Source organism: Pteropus medius, unplaced genomic scaffold (assembly GCF_902729225.1).
Source record: "Pteropus medius unplaced genomic scaffold, Ma_sr-lr_union100, whole genome shotgun sequence".
NCBI classification, from domain to species: domain Eukaryota; kingdom Metazoa; phylum Chordata; class Mammalia; order Chiroptera; family Pteropodidae; genus Pteropus; species Pteropus medius.
This window is the reverse complement of record NW_024353517.1, coordinates 12,419,036-12,434,906: the sequence shown is the minus strand read 5'-3', so window position 1 is coordinate 12,434,906 and position 15,871 is coordinate 12,419,036. Positions and strand designations below refer to the sequence as shown.

Sequence of the window (15,871 nt, the reverse complement as noted above, 5' to 3'; positions counted from 1 at the left end):
ATGTCTTAAATGAGATCATGTTCCTCGGTGTCCTTCGAATCCCTCTTGCTACAGAAAGGCCCCTAAGCTTTGGTACGCACGAACCTTTCACAGCCCACTGCAATGCAGCCTCGGAGGCGGGACAGACCCCTGAGAGCATAGATTGCACAACTGCGTCCCAGTTCCCCTCTCCCTGGCCAGCTTCTCTACCTGCAGCAGGCGGAGTCGCCACGTCTGGACGCAAAGCAAAGGCTGCAGTGTCAATTCTTGCGTCACCGTACCAATAAAACTAAATGCTAACGTTTCCCATAATTGTACCATTTCTCAGCCGGCACTCTCCAAACATTGTGCCTGGTACTCGCTACCTTAATAAGACCTCATCTTCCCTTAGAAGAGGGGTAAGTACCTCTGATTATTTGGCTGCATTTTTTAACATTCATTTGCTCTGGGAATTGATAAGAGAATTCGTTTTCTTTCTAATCGTCCCTATAGGAAAATATTAATATTTGATGACTTCTTGCAAAACAATTTTTTTTCCTGTTTACAAACGTGATATTCCCTCTCTTACCTTTTCTCCTCCTCCAAAGTTAACGCGCTTGTACGCAAGCATTTAGTTTATATCATCCTCATAACAGCTTAAAACTAAGACATTCGCATCTACAGAAAAAACCAGGGGCAGGTATTCAGTCCACTTAGAAATCTCTACCACCTTCCTCCTCTACACTTCCTAAAATTTCTTTTTGCATAGAAAGGAACCAGTGGCTTAAAGTATCTCAAAACCGCAATAGCTTGTACTTAATTTATTTTTCCCCAAGATGAAAATATAACCTTATAAGAAGAGTGAATCAAGTGAGGACACATCAATGAAGGGGTACTAGACAGGGTAGCTTTAACGGTGGAGAAGTTTGGGACTCAGAAAGACCCAAGGACAACATTAGGCATGACAAGGAGAGTAGCAGGTATGATTTTAGCACAACGTGCTTGATTTTATTAATATCCCACCCCGCAACTCCCCCCTCCACCCCCACACTGCGGTCCTGACTGTGAAGAACTAGGGAAACTGGGTTATAGAGATAAAAGTCTGAGGGAGACCTAAGTTTTGTTGAGTGGTATTTTTTCACCCACTTCAGTCATGTGTTCACTGTTTGAAATTGGGAGAGTGTCTGGGCCACAAAACAAGGAAGTGGTTATACTAAATATATATCTTCTTAATTATTCCTAATATTCCTTACAGTTCTAAAATCTTCTAAGCACAAGACATTTTTCTCCACACCATCCTTCTCTCACTGTACATAACTTCTACGATTTCTGCTTATTTGTAGAAGTAAACTACAGGGAGGAATGTTAGATTAAGTTTTTAATTTTATGGAAGAAATTAATGCCTTTAGTGTTTGGATTCATTTTTGTACTTCAAGTATTTATAGGACAGATAATAAAATTCCAAAATGTATAAAATCCTTTCCACCACCAGTATATAAAGATTACCTTTTATTCTGGTCTCTCCAAAACTGAGCCTTATCCCAAATTTCCTTGGCTCTTTAGGGAACATACCCCAATATATTTCATAAGCAAACCTGGCTATTGTGTTTCAGACTTTCAGATTTTCCCAAGGGCCAAGGGTCTCAGAGTTTTGGAGCAATCACTCAGATTCCAAAGAGGAAACAAGAAAACAAGAGGCATTATAGATAAGGATAGGTCAATCACACACAAAACAATACAAAACAGCAACCTGAGACACACACAACAACATTGAAGAGGGAGACAAGCCAAGAAATCAGAACTGGGGCTTGTCCAAGAAGTTGATCAGCCAGTTACAAGGAAGGGCTGGAGTAACAAGGTCAACCCTGCAATTTTCTGAGGCATGAAAGGCAGCTATTCATTTAATCATATATTTATTGAGCACCAGGCATTGTAATAGGCCCCAGGGACAAAATGGTGAGCAAGATGGATGCAGCTCCTACTTTCAAACAGCTTTCAGAGCAAAAAATTTTTCTAAGCATCTCTTGTGAATGAGACACTGTGCTGGACACTATGCATGTGGCCTTTGTTTAGAATACAGCAGTTCAGCAGTTTCACCTAAGTAAAAATATGTTACATGCAATATTTAGCATAATTTGTACTACTTATTCGTTGTTTATCTGAAATTCAAATTTAACTGGGAGTCATATTTTTATTTGCTAAATCTGGCAACCTTAACAACATTCGACTTTTTCGATTAACACATTCTGGCTCTACATTCTCTTCAAAATACAACTCATGTATATAACTCTTACCTTTTTAAAAATTAATTTGACATGCCCCCCTTTATTCTGTTTTATTGAGGTATAATTGACAGACAATAAGACATATTTAAAGTGTGCAGTTTATACAGGTGTACAGCGTACATCCCTATGAAAACACCACCATAATCAGGATGATTAATATATATACATCCCCAATAGTTTCCTGTCCTCCTTGTAATCCTTCCCACTGACCACTACCTGAGTAACCACTGATATGTTTTCTGTCATTATAGGTTAATTTGAATTTTATAGAATTTTATAGAAATGGAATCATATACTATATTCTTTTTTTATCTGAATTATTTCACTCAGCATAATTGTTTCCAATGTGTATGCCTTTTATTATTATTATTAATTTTTGCCTTTTATTCTTATTCTTGCTTTATTGCAGTGACTGGGTAATTTCAGTACTATGTTTAATAGAAGTGGTGAAAGTGAACATTTTAGTCTCATTCCCAACCCCAGAGGGAAAGCATTCAGTATTTCACCATTAAGTATGATGTTAGATTTTTTACAGATGCCCTTTATCAGGTTGAGGAAGGGCCCTTCTATTCCTGATTTGCTGAGCGTTTTAATCATGAGTGAATGTTGAATTTTATCTAATGCTTTTTCTGCATCTATCGAGATGACCAAATGGTTTTTGAAAATTTTATTAATATGGTGAATTACATTGACTGACTTTCAAATGTTGAACCACCCTCACATTTCTAGGATAAAACTACTTGGTCCTGGTGTATTATCCTTGTTATATATTGTTGGATTTGGTTTGTTAGTATTTTGTCAAGGATATTATTTCTCTTTTCATGAGTGATAGTGTAACTCCCTTTCTTGTAATGTCTTTGTCTGATTTTGGTATCAACTCTTGTTTTTCGAAAGAAGATTTTAGAACTCATGTTGATATAATTTGTATTATACTGGTATAAAAAGGGAGTTGAATATAATTTGTATTATATGTAGGTATAATATATATTAGTTAGGCATAACTATTATTATACCTAACTCCCTTAAGCTATTCATATGTACAGTACAGTTTTTCTTCTTTTTTCTGCTCAATTCTTCTCATTCTATCCCCTTTGCCATTGTTTTCTGCTGCAGTAGCTTTTTCTTTGCCACCTTGCTATAGCTTTGTTCCTCTTTTGCCCTTTTCTTTTATTCCAAGCTTTTCTAGCTGTTCTAGTCTTCTGCTTTTTAATCTTGAGATTTATTCATTCACTTATTCGAATGGAGTTTGAGTTCCTAGTATGTGCAAGACACTGTGCTACAGTACAGTGAAACAGCAGAAAACTTGACAGGCAGGGATACAGACATAGCTAGAGGCGTTACTGGTCTCCAAGTCCCTGACCATCATCAGTTTTCTGTGACTAAGGAAACTCCTCTGGGTAAGCAGGGAAACTTGACGAGGAATTCTTCCTTGACTCAGGGGTTGGAACTTATTAGGCTTTGTCTCCTCTGGGTAGGGTAGGTGTCCTGTCAACTAAGGGTTCTAGGCCAATTCACTAAAGGACTAATTGTAGAATTTTCTAAAGCTACACAAATTTACATAAATCACACAAGTTCACCCTATTTAAATAAAAATTATTTTAAAAAATATATATCCTCATTTTGTACTAAATAGATTCATAGTCTAGGAAGGTCTGGAGAGCCAGGATTCTAGGGTCATGGGGCCTTTAGGCATTTATCCTTCTCCTATGTTTCTTCTCTTTGCCACTTGGCCTCCCTGCTCTGGGCTGAAGAGCCCAGGCTGGATTCTCACCTCTGTCTTTCCCTCAGTAGAGGATATCTTTTCTTAGCCCACTTTTATTCAGTTAGAATTGCAGGGAGCTTATACAGAGTCACGTTGAACATTCATCATGTCACTTGGTTAAGATGATGTCTGCCAGATTTCTCCATTGCAAAGGTACCCCCCCTTTTTTTTCTATTTATAAGTAATCTGTGGGGAAATAGTTCGAGACTATGTAAAAATTCTGTTTCAAAACAAATTTCACTCATGGCTTTAGCATCCACTGATGATTCTTACCTGAATCAATTATTGCTATGGTGGCTATAAAATAGTGGTTTTCTAACACTAACATTTTTCTACTTTTATTAGTTGACATTCTATAGTAAAAAAGAGCTTTCTCTCCCTCCATTTCTTCCTTCCTTTTTCTATTTATTGATTTATTTGCATACTTATTTATATATACATATAAGTTTCCATAGAAATTCAGAGACTCATTTTGGGTTCAAAAATTCTCTTCTGAAAGCAAAAAGGTGAACAGTGTGAGTTGTGCCTATCTTTGAAAAGAATGTAGCTATGTATACATATCATGAATTAACTCATTTTGATGCTCAAATTATTTTGACTTGGCTAGTGGGAGACATCTCTTAGCTTTTAAAAATTTGAATAGTTTCCAAAATGCTGCTAAGAATAATTCTAGTAACTATAATGAAAAGAACATAGTCATGACTATAATTGATATTTGCTGAATATACTCACAAAGACTATGTCTTAAAACAAGTTTTTGGCAAATAAGTAAATGTAAATATACTTTAAAAATCTGTTATTTGAATAACTGAATCTCATATGAAATTGGCTTTCTGCCAATGGTTTTTTTAGGACCTACTACTGTTTATGTAAAAATAGCATCCTGGTGATCTTGAAAACAAATAGATTAATCAAGATCCAATACACCTCTTTAAGTTTTTTGACTTTTAAAATATTAATTCATCGAGCAGTTGCTAAGTAAGGCCATTTCATTTACATGACATTTATTGAATCCTAATGCTAAATACTTTTGCATATTTGACAGTTTTTTACATTTGAACCACAAACGCACAAAATTGGATTAATCGGACAATAACCCTATGACCTAGCAATTCCACTTCCAGGTATGTACCCAACAGAAACCCTTGCTTATATACAAGAGGAGACACGGAAAAGAATATTCATAGCAGCACTGTTTGCAGTAGCAAAAACCCTGGAAACAACCCAGATGCCTATCAATGAAAGACATCATGAATAAACTGGTGTATTCACACAGTGGACTATTATACAGTAGTCAGAATCAATGAACTAGAGTGAAACATAATATAAATAAATCTTATCAATGTTATATTAAGGGAAAAAAAGTAGGCCCTAAAGAACAAAGAATAAATATAGCTTAATACCCTTTTTATAAAGTTAAAACACATACATTTTAAAAATAATATTTCTATATAGGACTATAGATAGATGCAAAGAAACTATTTTATAAAAAGGGAAGCAGCAGAATAAACAAGATAGTCAGAATATGGCTACTTGGGGTGAGGGAAAGCAGAAGAATGGGATTGGGGGAGGATGGGCACATAGTTAATGTAGATTATTATCATGTTTATTAACTGACTGCTTTAAAGAAAATACATGTAAACCCAGATTTGGACATGTGAGGAAAATCCTGTTTTCCAGAACTTTCACTACAATTTTAGTTCTAGAATTTCCAGATAAAACTGACTTTCATGTAAATATATGTTACGATCATGACAAGGTCGTTTGGGATTATACTGTATGACAAAAAATGAAGTTCACACATTTGTACAAACAGAAGGTAGTGAAATCTCAATGACTTAATACTGCTCCTTTATTTTAAAAAGTATAAACCTTTATTAGGATATGAGAAAGTTTGAACAAAGAGTACTTTTTATATAAACGGAAGTTGGAAATCATAATTTGGATTCAAAAACTTTCATTTCACTTTTAACTCACACAGACTAAACATTGTCTCAGATTTGAAAATTCCTGAAAGTCATAACATTTTTAATAGTGTAACTAATTTTTCATGGAGTTAGCCTAGATCCCACCGAGTAGTGCTATGCTGCTCTCTTCACTTTCTCTTCCATTCTTTTCTTGACTAACTCATAGGCATCCTTAAAAACTGTTCTGACATCAGTCCTGCAGGAAAGCTTCCCCCAAAGCCCTTTCCTCCTGCTCTTCCTTTGTGATCCCAAAGCAACCGGTGCTGACTTTGTGAGCTCTTCATTAAAATGCTTGAGGTCCCCAAACACCAGCAAGTGTTAAACCAGTGTAGGCTAAAGTGAGGTTAACCATACTTAGTATAAGACCAGCATTATTTCCTAGCTTAGACCTCGGACGGAGTCCAGTCCCAAAGATGAACAAGTGACAGGAGCGTATAGGGATTCCAGAGACTAGCGTTGGTGGGCGTTTCATCCCGGGTGCACGCCCACAAGCACGCCGCCACGGTCTGCAGTCCGCTGAGAGAGCGCGGCCTTGGATTGGATAGAATGGTGCATGCCGGGAGCGGCCGGGTCTTGGAAGTGCTTTCTGGGAGTTGTAGTTTTTGGAGCCGGAAGTGAGCGGAGGCAGGGGGAGAAACCGCAGCTGAGACAGCAAGTCAACGCTGCTGCGGTCACCGGGTGTAGCGCATCGCCCAGAGCCCAGCTGCCGTGGGTACCTCCTCAGTTCCTGGCGGGGGTGGGGGGGCTCCGGGACCCCTGAGGGCGAAGCGGCAGGTACGGCTCTTCAGAGGGAAGGCGATGTCGCAGCCCCGGATGCGGCCGGAGCGCGCGGGAATGGAGCTTGGCGGCTGCGAGGAGCGCCTGCCGGAGGAGAGCAGGTGGGCTGGCAAGGGGCCGGGGAGTCGGGGGCGGATGGATGAGCTAGCTGAAGCACTGGGAGGCTTGGGAGGGCTCGGAGAGCGTGGAGAGTCGTGCCGGGTGCAACAGAGATGAGGGCGACTGCTGTGGCGACTTGTTAGGGAAGAAATTCTGAGAGGTGGCACGGGCCGGGATGTGGATAAGCGGAGGAGGGAGCCGGCTTAGTGAAGGTGAGCAAAGGTAGATAGGATATGTTAAGGGCAGGAGGAGTAGAAGTGGGTGACGCTCAGATCTAGGGCTGCTAGAGAGAAGGTGAATATTGGGAGGTTCTGTAGTGAGGTTCCATAGGCCAGAGTTTATAGATAGGAGTAGGGCAAAAGGTTGGTGCCCTGACTGAAGCTTGGTGGTGACAGCACGTCGGGCCAATATTAAGAAGGTTGAAGTTTTAAGAATTTCTGGGAGCAAAGGTTAGGAATTATGAGCGGCTTAGTAAGATGAGTGTGAAGAAGGTAAGAAACAGGGCCTGTGGATGAAAGTGGGCGATTGTAATGGTAGTGGTGTCGGGGTGGGGGCTTGCTAATGAGACTAGAAATTGTCAGTGCCCAATCCCTGTTAGAGAGTGGCAGGATCTCTCTGTCATTTCCTTTTCATCTCAAATTCTTCACTCTTTCCTCACAGTGCAACAAAGCAATTTTACATTTATGTGCAGCTACTGTCATCGAGTTCATATCTTCTGGAAATTAGAGGGTTTAAGATTTTAAAAACTACTTTAACTGAACGATGACTTGGACTCTGTGGAGGTGCTTCCCCTGTTTAGGGTTTGCTTCATTTATAACTCTGGTCTTAACCTCTTAAGAATCTGCAGTAGTGACAGGATAAAGCAGTACTATGACTTAAGGGAGTCTTGTTTGACTTTTAAAAACATTCAGATATAGTTACGATCTCAGGAGCAGTTGGGGTCCAAAGACTGGACATAAAAAACAAAACAAAACAAAACAAAAAACTGGTTGTAGAACATTTACCTCTGAGAAAATATCAACAAGGGAAAATTAATGAGATGTGCCTGGGTGAAGACCTAGCAATTTTAAAGGATGACTCCTCTTTCATTTGCACACTATAAAAAACCTGGGCTGACAAAGACATTGGGGTTCTTGCCTGCGATCTATGAATGATGTGTTCAGTGAAAATGAACATCTTACTTCTCTTTTAATGTTTCAGTTTCTGCTTGTGGATATTTGGCTGTGTATTCTTCCTCCAGATGTCTGTGAAATGCTTCGTGTAAGAGGTTCCATATAAATTCTAAGCAAGTTTTAGGGTTATTTTTATTTTCCTCTATGAGTTCATGTGAGAGAGGCCGGATTGGAAATTCAAGTTCAAATTTCCTCCCTATCTAGCTGGACATCTAGCTGGGTTAGTTATTGACTTAATATATTTAACAAACACTTTTTTTTTTTTACCACATTGCCATGACTGCTTAAGAGCCTTGCAAGTATTAACTTATTTAATCTTCATAACAACTGGATGAGATAGGTACTCTATAATCACCATTTAGCAGATGACGAAACCGAAACATAAGATAAATAACTTGCCAAGGTTATACAGTGAATCCCTGGTGGAACTGGGATTCAAACCCAGGCAATCTGGCTCCAGAGTCTGTGCTTTTAATACCTGTACTATGCTGCCTCTCACTTTGCTAACATATAGTGAGAAAGAAATGTATAAGATAGTAAATTTTATATCATTCTTTTCCTGTCGTTCAGGCCAGTAGGATACTCTTTTGCAGGTATCTTTTTCTATCTCATACTCTTTCCATGCTTACCTCTTAACTAAGAAACTCCAGTCAAAACTTAATTTCAGTTGTGGAATTATTCCCACAAAGTCACTCATACTGTTGCAATAGCCTATTTGTTGGTTAACTCAGAATGTATTGTTTAATGAGACTTCACGGCACGGACTCAGTTCCTGATAGACAACTGGCAAATACATTTCTTGTGCCTGAGGATTGAGGCATCATGGCTGGGTCACTGCAAATCTAACCTTTCTATCACCATTAAAACACCCAATTCCGTCTACGGCCATGCTACCCTGAACAAGCCGGATCCTGTCTGTTCCCAGAAGCTAAGCAAGGTTGGGCCTCATTAGTACTTGGATGGGAGACCACCAGGAAGACCAGGTGCTGTAGGCATAAAAAAGTACAAAATAAAAAAATAAAGGATTGTAAGATGACAAGGTCCTTGCAATCTGTGGGGTCAACCAATGGTTTCCTCACCTAAAACAAACAAACAAACAAACAAACAAATAAAAAACACCCAATTCAGAAAAAGTCTTTTTGATGAAATGGCATAATTTTTTTATATATGGATGCAACTTTTCAATATATTTTCTGAAAACAATTGTAGTGAGATGTGCCAGATAGATCTGCATTTGAATCTTAGTTCTACTGCTTAACTTGGCTTATCCTGTCTGAGTAGGAAGAATAATGCCTTCCTGAGTGGTAAGTTGTGAAGATTCAATAAGATAATGTGCATAAAGTTCTTCACAGAGTGTCTGGTGTGTACTAAGTGCAAAAAATGACTACTACTGTTCCCTTCCTCAGTTTTCTTGAAATTATGCTCTTGTGGTTGCTATTTGCAATGGTATAGCCTGTTCTTTCTTCTTCTCTGACTCCTCTGTTGAGTTGAGCCCACTGAGGACTGGGGTGTTAGTCTAGCTTTTAACTTACCCTAAATTGCCTGGAGCTATGCAGTCTACTGCTGAGCTTGGAACCCAGCTACAGGTATAATTTTCCTGGCTCAGTGATGTAGAGTCAGAATTCAAGTAGTCAGATACTATTTCTTATCTGTAAACTGAGCTCATTCCATTGAGCTTTTCCAAAACCTTTTCCTCTTCTATTCTCTATCTCAATTAATAGAATTTCCATCCAATCAACCAAGCCAGAAGCCTCACAGAATGAAATTCGGTACTTCCCTATTCTTCATTTCCCATATCTAAGCAGTCACTAGATCCTGTGAATTCTGTTCCTGATTTTTCTCTTGAAGCTTTATATTTTTTTCTCCATTTTCAATTATTTTAGCTTACATTACTGAAAAATCCAGAGAGTAGTATTCTTTCAGGAATGGCCAAATGTAGGTGCACGCTTAAACGAAAATTTGTCCCTGTCTATGGGCTCTTTATTCCAATGTGTTGGCTTCATTCTCAGGCAGACTTCTCCACAGGATATAACCCTTAGCAACTTCAAGTTTAGTAATCCCACCCCACTAAAGAAAGAAAGAAAGGAAGGAAAGAAGGAAGGAAGGAAGGAAGGAAAAGGAAGGAAGGAAGGAAGGAAGGAAGGAAGGAAGGAAGGAAGGAAGGAAGGCAGGAAGGCAGGCAGGCAGGCAAGCAAGCAATCTCAATAGGTACAGCAAAAGCAAAATTCTGGGCTGACTCTTTTTGGACTGATTTACGTTCCTGTTTCAGGGTGTGGAATATGCTGTCAGGCCACAGTTATGTGTCTAACTCTGATGGATCCTGGGGTAGGGTGATGCTTTCTTAGAACTACATGGACCAGAGTAAGTGGCAGAGTTGTGGTTCTCCTGTGGAAAATTGAGGTTCTGTTACCAAAAGAAAGGGACGTGATTTCAGGGCAGATATAAATAAAATATTCACTGAAGACCATTATTATCTGTCATTGTAGATTACCTCAGTAGTATTGTAACTAATCTCCCAGTCTGAATTTAGTCAGCCTGCACACTACTTACCAACTTAATTTTTCAGAAGCAAAGTTACTATAGTATTTTGCTCAAAAAATTTCAGAGGTTTCTTATTAAAAATAGAAAATAGTCAAAACTTCTTCCCTGGTATTCAATCTGTACTTTAGACCCTATAAAATTCCCAGTTACAAAACCATGGCATTCACTCACTCTCACATCTCCTTATCATTTTTATTCTTGCTCCTCTACATTCCCTGTAATACCTCCTCCTCTGCTTGGGGAGCTCTTAGTCATCCTTTAAATCATGTTCCTTTGGAAGAATGCCTGACCTGCACTGCCATTTTTTATCTCTCTTGTTATAGCACTTGTCACTTCATAACATTTTTATATGTAAGTGCCCATTTTCTTCATTGCGTTCTAAATACCTTGAGAGATAGGGACTCTTTCTGTTTAACCATCGTAAACCCAGTGCCCAGAACAGTGCCTGACATATAATTGGTGTTCAGAGAATGTTTGTTCAGAGAATGAAAACGATAACAGTTTGGTCATGCCTCTTTTTTTTTTTCTGGTATTAGTTTCAAGTATACGATACATTGGTTAGACATTTATATAGTTTATAAAACGATACCCCTAATTGCTCCTTCTCTCCTATGGTTTTCCACCTAGCCATTATGTTAATGGTAACTGAAGTACATGCCTCTTATACCTGGGCAGGTGCCAGTGGTACTGTTGCTATAGAAAGGGCTGCTTTTTTCCCTTTTTTTCCTACTCATTTTTACTTTTTTACATTTATCTTTAATTTCTGTTTTCTTCCCTTTCTTTCCCTTTTTTCTTTGACTGTGCTAGGAGTCGACAGTTTATATAGCACTGGTAGCAAAGCAGGATGATCACATGATTTTTGAGCCATCCATACTGCTAGCCTAATTATTAGCACAAAAAAACCCTCACAGAAACATACTCTCGAAGCCTTTTGGGAAAAATGCTATTGTCAGAACCCAGGATAGAGGGAGGTTTATCAGCTGACGCAGGGACCCTAAGCTAAAGTTTTTCTCAGTATCTACCCTCCCCACAGCTGTTTCTGCTTTTTATAGCTGCTTTATCACTTCTTTCACTACATGGAATTTTCTTCTTTTTTTGTTTTGTTTTGTTTTGTAATCTTCATAAGCTTCAGCAGCCTACCTGGCTGGTTATAGAATAGTCCTGTCCAACATGATAGCCACGAGCCACATGTGGTAATTTAAGGTTAAATTAATTAAAATTATAATACAAGTTAAAATTTCAGTTTTTTGGTCGTACTACCCAAATTTCAAGTGCTAAATGGCCACAGTGGATAGTGCCTGCCATATTGGAAAATAAAGAATATTTCCAGCATCACAGAAAGTTCAATTGAATAATGCTTTTATAGATGTAAATCTGGAAATTTTTTAGGAAACAACTACAGCATGCTTACATGTTTTTAGTTCCTCTGGATCAGGATCACTTGAAGTTTAACCCACACTTGATTGGGAGGACAGAAAGTTGTTAAAGAAAGTCATAAATTGTAGTGACTAAATAGGTACTTGGCAAACTATCTCTCAAAGTTTCTGGAGCCATGGCTTCTGCGGAAGAAACCCACAGGAACCCTGCTATGGTAGGACTGAAGAGATGATTGATTTTTGCCTAGAATATAGTCAGCAGAATCCCATAGTTCCCAAAGGGTTCTAAGACAGTTTCCCCATGAGCTCCTCATTTGGATATTTTTGAGAAGAAAGCAGTAAGAGTCATAATGATAGCATAATGATTCCGCTTCCATACTGCTTCAACACCATGATTTTATTTTTGCCTCCTCAAGAGTCCTTTGAAGGTTTAAAATTTTCTAAGTGGTTTTTTTCCCCCCTTATTTTTAATTGTTCTACTTTGGTTTTTGCTCACTGTTTGTTGCTTTCTAGTCAGAGAATAAGTCTGTACTACTTTTACTTTTGAGGATTTATTGACTTTTGTGTGTGTGCCTTAATGCAAGGTGAATTTCTGTGAATGTTCTGTGTGCTTAAAAAAATGTGTTCTTCAGGATGTAGCTTTCTAAATGTAATAGAACAACCTTATTAATTATATATTATTTGACTCCTATCACTTTTTTACTTTTGGTTTTCATGATCTGAATGTTAATCTCCCATTACTATTGCTTTCTTTCCATTTTTTATCTTTCTTTCTGTTTTCTGCAGTTTTTGTTTTATGTGTGTTTTGTTTTATATATTTTGAGGCCCTGTTATTACATATGTAAAAATTAATGAGAGCTATATCTTCATTATGCCTCCTTTGTCTTTTTTAGTGATTCTTGCTTTGAATACAATTTTGATATTAAAATCATAGTTTCTTCCTCCCTTTTTGTTTGGCTGTTTTGTTTTAAATAGTTGAATTTATTCTATTGACATTTATTTTTATCTCATACCCATTTGGTCTTAAATCTGTCATCTTTTAAAAATGGTTTTTATAATGTTTCTTTCTGTTTCCTTCCCTCAGCAGTTTTTAAGATAGTTTAGTTTTAGGTTTAATGATGGCTACCTTTTTCTTTAAAATAGTGTCCTTAAAACTGAGGCGACTGAAGCACTGTCTTACTTCCCGTGCATTTGCTATGAAAGTGGTGGTATGTGCCTCCTTTAATTTGCTTGTAAAACACTCTGCTACCCAGACAACTATAGGGTAATGAGATGGACTTTCTTATATGACTCATGAAACAGCCTTATTGTGTTACAGTAAAACTTACATGTTTCTTCCATTCTGTCACGTAAGCAGATTAGAATCTGTTATATATAAGATACGTCCAATATAGAGAAAGTCTTTTCTAGCTTTTCTGCTTCAGTGAGAGCACTATGAACATAAACAGGGCCTTAGGATCTTTGCCCACAAAGAAGAGATTTGACCCTATTTAAATGCAGTTGAGATAGTCTTTGGATGTCATCAGTCTTAATTATGTCACAGACTGTCCAATCTCAGATAGTTTTTGGCAGAATTTTCTCTAAAGCAGCATCGGTAAGGATGCTTTATACTAGGTACCCCTTCTGATTTAGTTGGATTTATTAGATTTATGCAATGAAAGTTCAAAGGAAAAGGACAGAGAAAAAGGAAGGAATATTTCTATAGATTTCTCTATTCTCTAAAGCAGTTGTTATTATCTCCATTTTACGAATGAGAGAACTGAGGCTTAAAGAGTTTCAGTGGCTTCCCCAAGGATGCACTAGTTTGTGGATAGCTTTAGGTTGGCCTGACTGAGGCTTGTTCTCTTTCCACAAATGACATTTTCTCTCTGTTCATTAGAAATCCATAAGAAATAGAAGAGAAATGGTCCCTGTCTTTAAGAAAACAAACTGTAAACTGTTAAATAACAATGTATTTTTTTTTTAAGGATTAGTAGGAGGAATGGTATATTGACAGTATGTTATGAAGTTTCTAACAAAGGAGTTAGAACAGGTCAGATTATTTAGAACTTCTTGGAGAAGGTTGATCCTGAACCTGATCCTGAATGGGGCAAGAAGAGAAGCATTCCAACTGGAAGGGTCTGCATGAATAAAGTCATGGAAGTATGCATGAGATTGACATGTTCGTAATGGAGTGTTTTAGAGGGAGGAGGAGAGGGAGAGGGAGAGGCTATTCAAATTGAGAATTCTGAGCAGGCAAGTTGGTATTTAGATTGGGGCCACGTGATAAGAGAATTTTTGAACTCCATACTAAGGAATTTGTGCACCATTGGTGGTTACTTTTCTAACGTAAGGGGTTTTTCTTTTATTTTTGTTAAATCTACTTGTCGAAATTCAATAAATTTGGTATCATTCAAATTTAGTGTGATTGGTGAGACATTTGTTGATGGCTATGAAGTTGCAGAGCATGCCTGCAGTACTGCTTATTCTTTCCTAGACATTAAGATTCTGCTCTCGGCCATTAAGGGATGGGACTGGTTAGTGGTTAGGTTCTCCCAGGTGCCCCAGAGCCGAGAGATGTATAATAGAATCAAGTATGCTTTTTCTATAAGCATATCACTTATTTAAAAAGCATCATAAATATTTAACTACATACTCTATAAGTTAAATACTGTATAATGAAAAACAGAAAATGAGGAGCCAGATGAAAATAAAATTAAGCATAATTTAAGTGTGGTAGTCTGTTGCTACCTCAGTGTTACCAATGATTATTTTACTTAATTATGTTTTTTTTCTACTTTAAGAAAGAACCCATTACTTCTTTCCAGGAAGTACTTTCTGGCAGTAAAAGTCCCAGGTGCTTGCCTGACCACAATCTTTCAGCAAAACAGTGCCCTCGATACTTGAGTATTTATAAAATCCTTCATGGTACTTTCCAGCTTGTTTACTAACATTGTGCAGATTATTAATCTTTCGTTAATTGCTAGCCTCCAGGAAAGCCTAAACAGTTCTCTACATTCCCCTCAAATAACCCCAAAAAACCACTATTAATACATCGTTATTTCTCAGTACTTTTATATTGAGATCATAAATATAATTTTACATTTTGATTCTTGTACTTTAACATACTATCATTGGCTTTGGAAACTCTTCTTAATAAAAAATGTTAAAGGTTTCATGATATTCTATCATATGGATATCATATACCTTTCCTCACATTTCAGGGATCAAATCATTGCCTGACTTGGGCCAAACTGCCCTTCAGCTCTAATCTCAGGTAGATACCACAGTCCATTCCAGATGAATGGCACACTGTAAAGGGGATATGCCAGTAAGTTGAAACTCTTTCCTTTTACCACTAAAAAGAGCATCGAGGATTGAAGATATGCCAATAGGTTTCTTGGATTAAATCATACTTTAACTACATAGTACTTATTTACTATTTATTTCACTTGTTTTTAGTGATTAGTTATATATTATTTATATGCTGTAACACTTTAAAAAATAACATTTGCTTATAACCTTTCTGTTTTAACCTCGAGTGTTATTTCTAATTGTGATTTGGTAAGCTTAAGACCAAACTGGCGTTTAGGAAAACTTTTTCTTTGGATATCCTTATTTGAGTTGGTTAAGAAATTTTTGTTCCTCTTTAAAGGAGGAATGTAGTCAAAATCCTCTCCAAAGAAAATAGTTAGGACTTGATTCTGAGACTGGCTTTACTGTTTGTTGATGAAAATGATTCAGGTATTGATGGATTATGCTGGTCCTTGACACTTAGGCCTGGCTCTTCCTTGGCATAGAGTGAGAAGCTTAAAAGACCTGCTTTTAATTATGGAGATTAAAGGAGAGCACTCTGTATACTTGCAGCAGTGGCTCTGCAAAGGGCTGCTTTGAACCTAATACACTACAAAGGCCTGGCCTGTGCCCAGATAAGGGTTACATGTGATACCATCCA

The 15,871-nt window shown here is 37.8% G+C and overlaps 1 protein-coding gene across 8 annotated transcripts in view; it reads left to right on the top strand.

Annotated features, from left to right (window-relative positions):
* The first annotated feature begins 256 nt into the window (after positions 1 to 256).
* The window catches only part of RUBCN (rubicon autophagy regulator), a 56,720-nt gene continuing 41,105 nt past the window's right edge, over positions 257 to 15,871 (top strand). For 6 of the 8 annotated variants that reach the window (XM_039850817.1, XM_039850814.1, XM_039850813.1 and 3 more), the window contains exon 1: positions 6,587 to 6,850. In XM_039850817.1, coding sequence (XP_039706751.1) covers positions 6,771 to 6,850 — 80 coding nt within the window. In that variant the 5' untranslated portion in view covers positions 6,587 to 6,770. Of the gene's footprint in view, positions 378 to 5,050; positions 5,130 to 6,586; positions 6,851 to 15,871 lie in introns of those variants that run through there. The other 2 variants (XM_039850815.1, XM_039850816.1) reach the window with 2 other exon arrangements.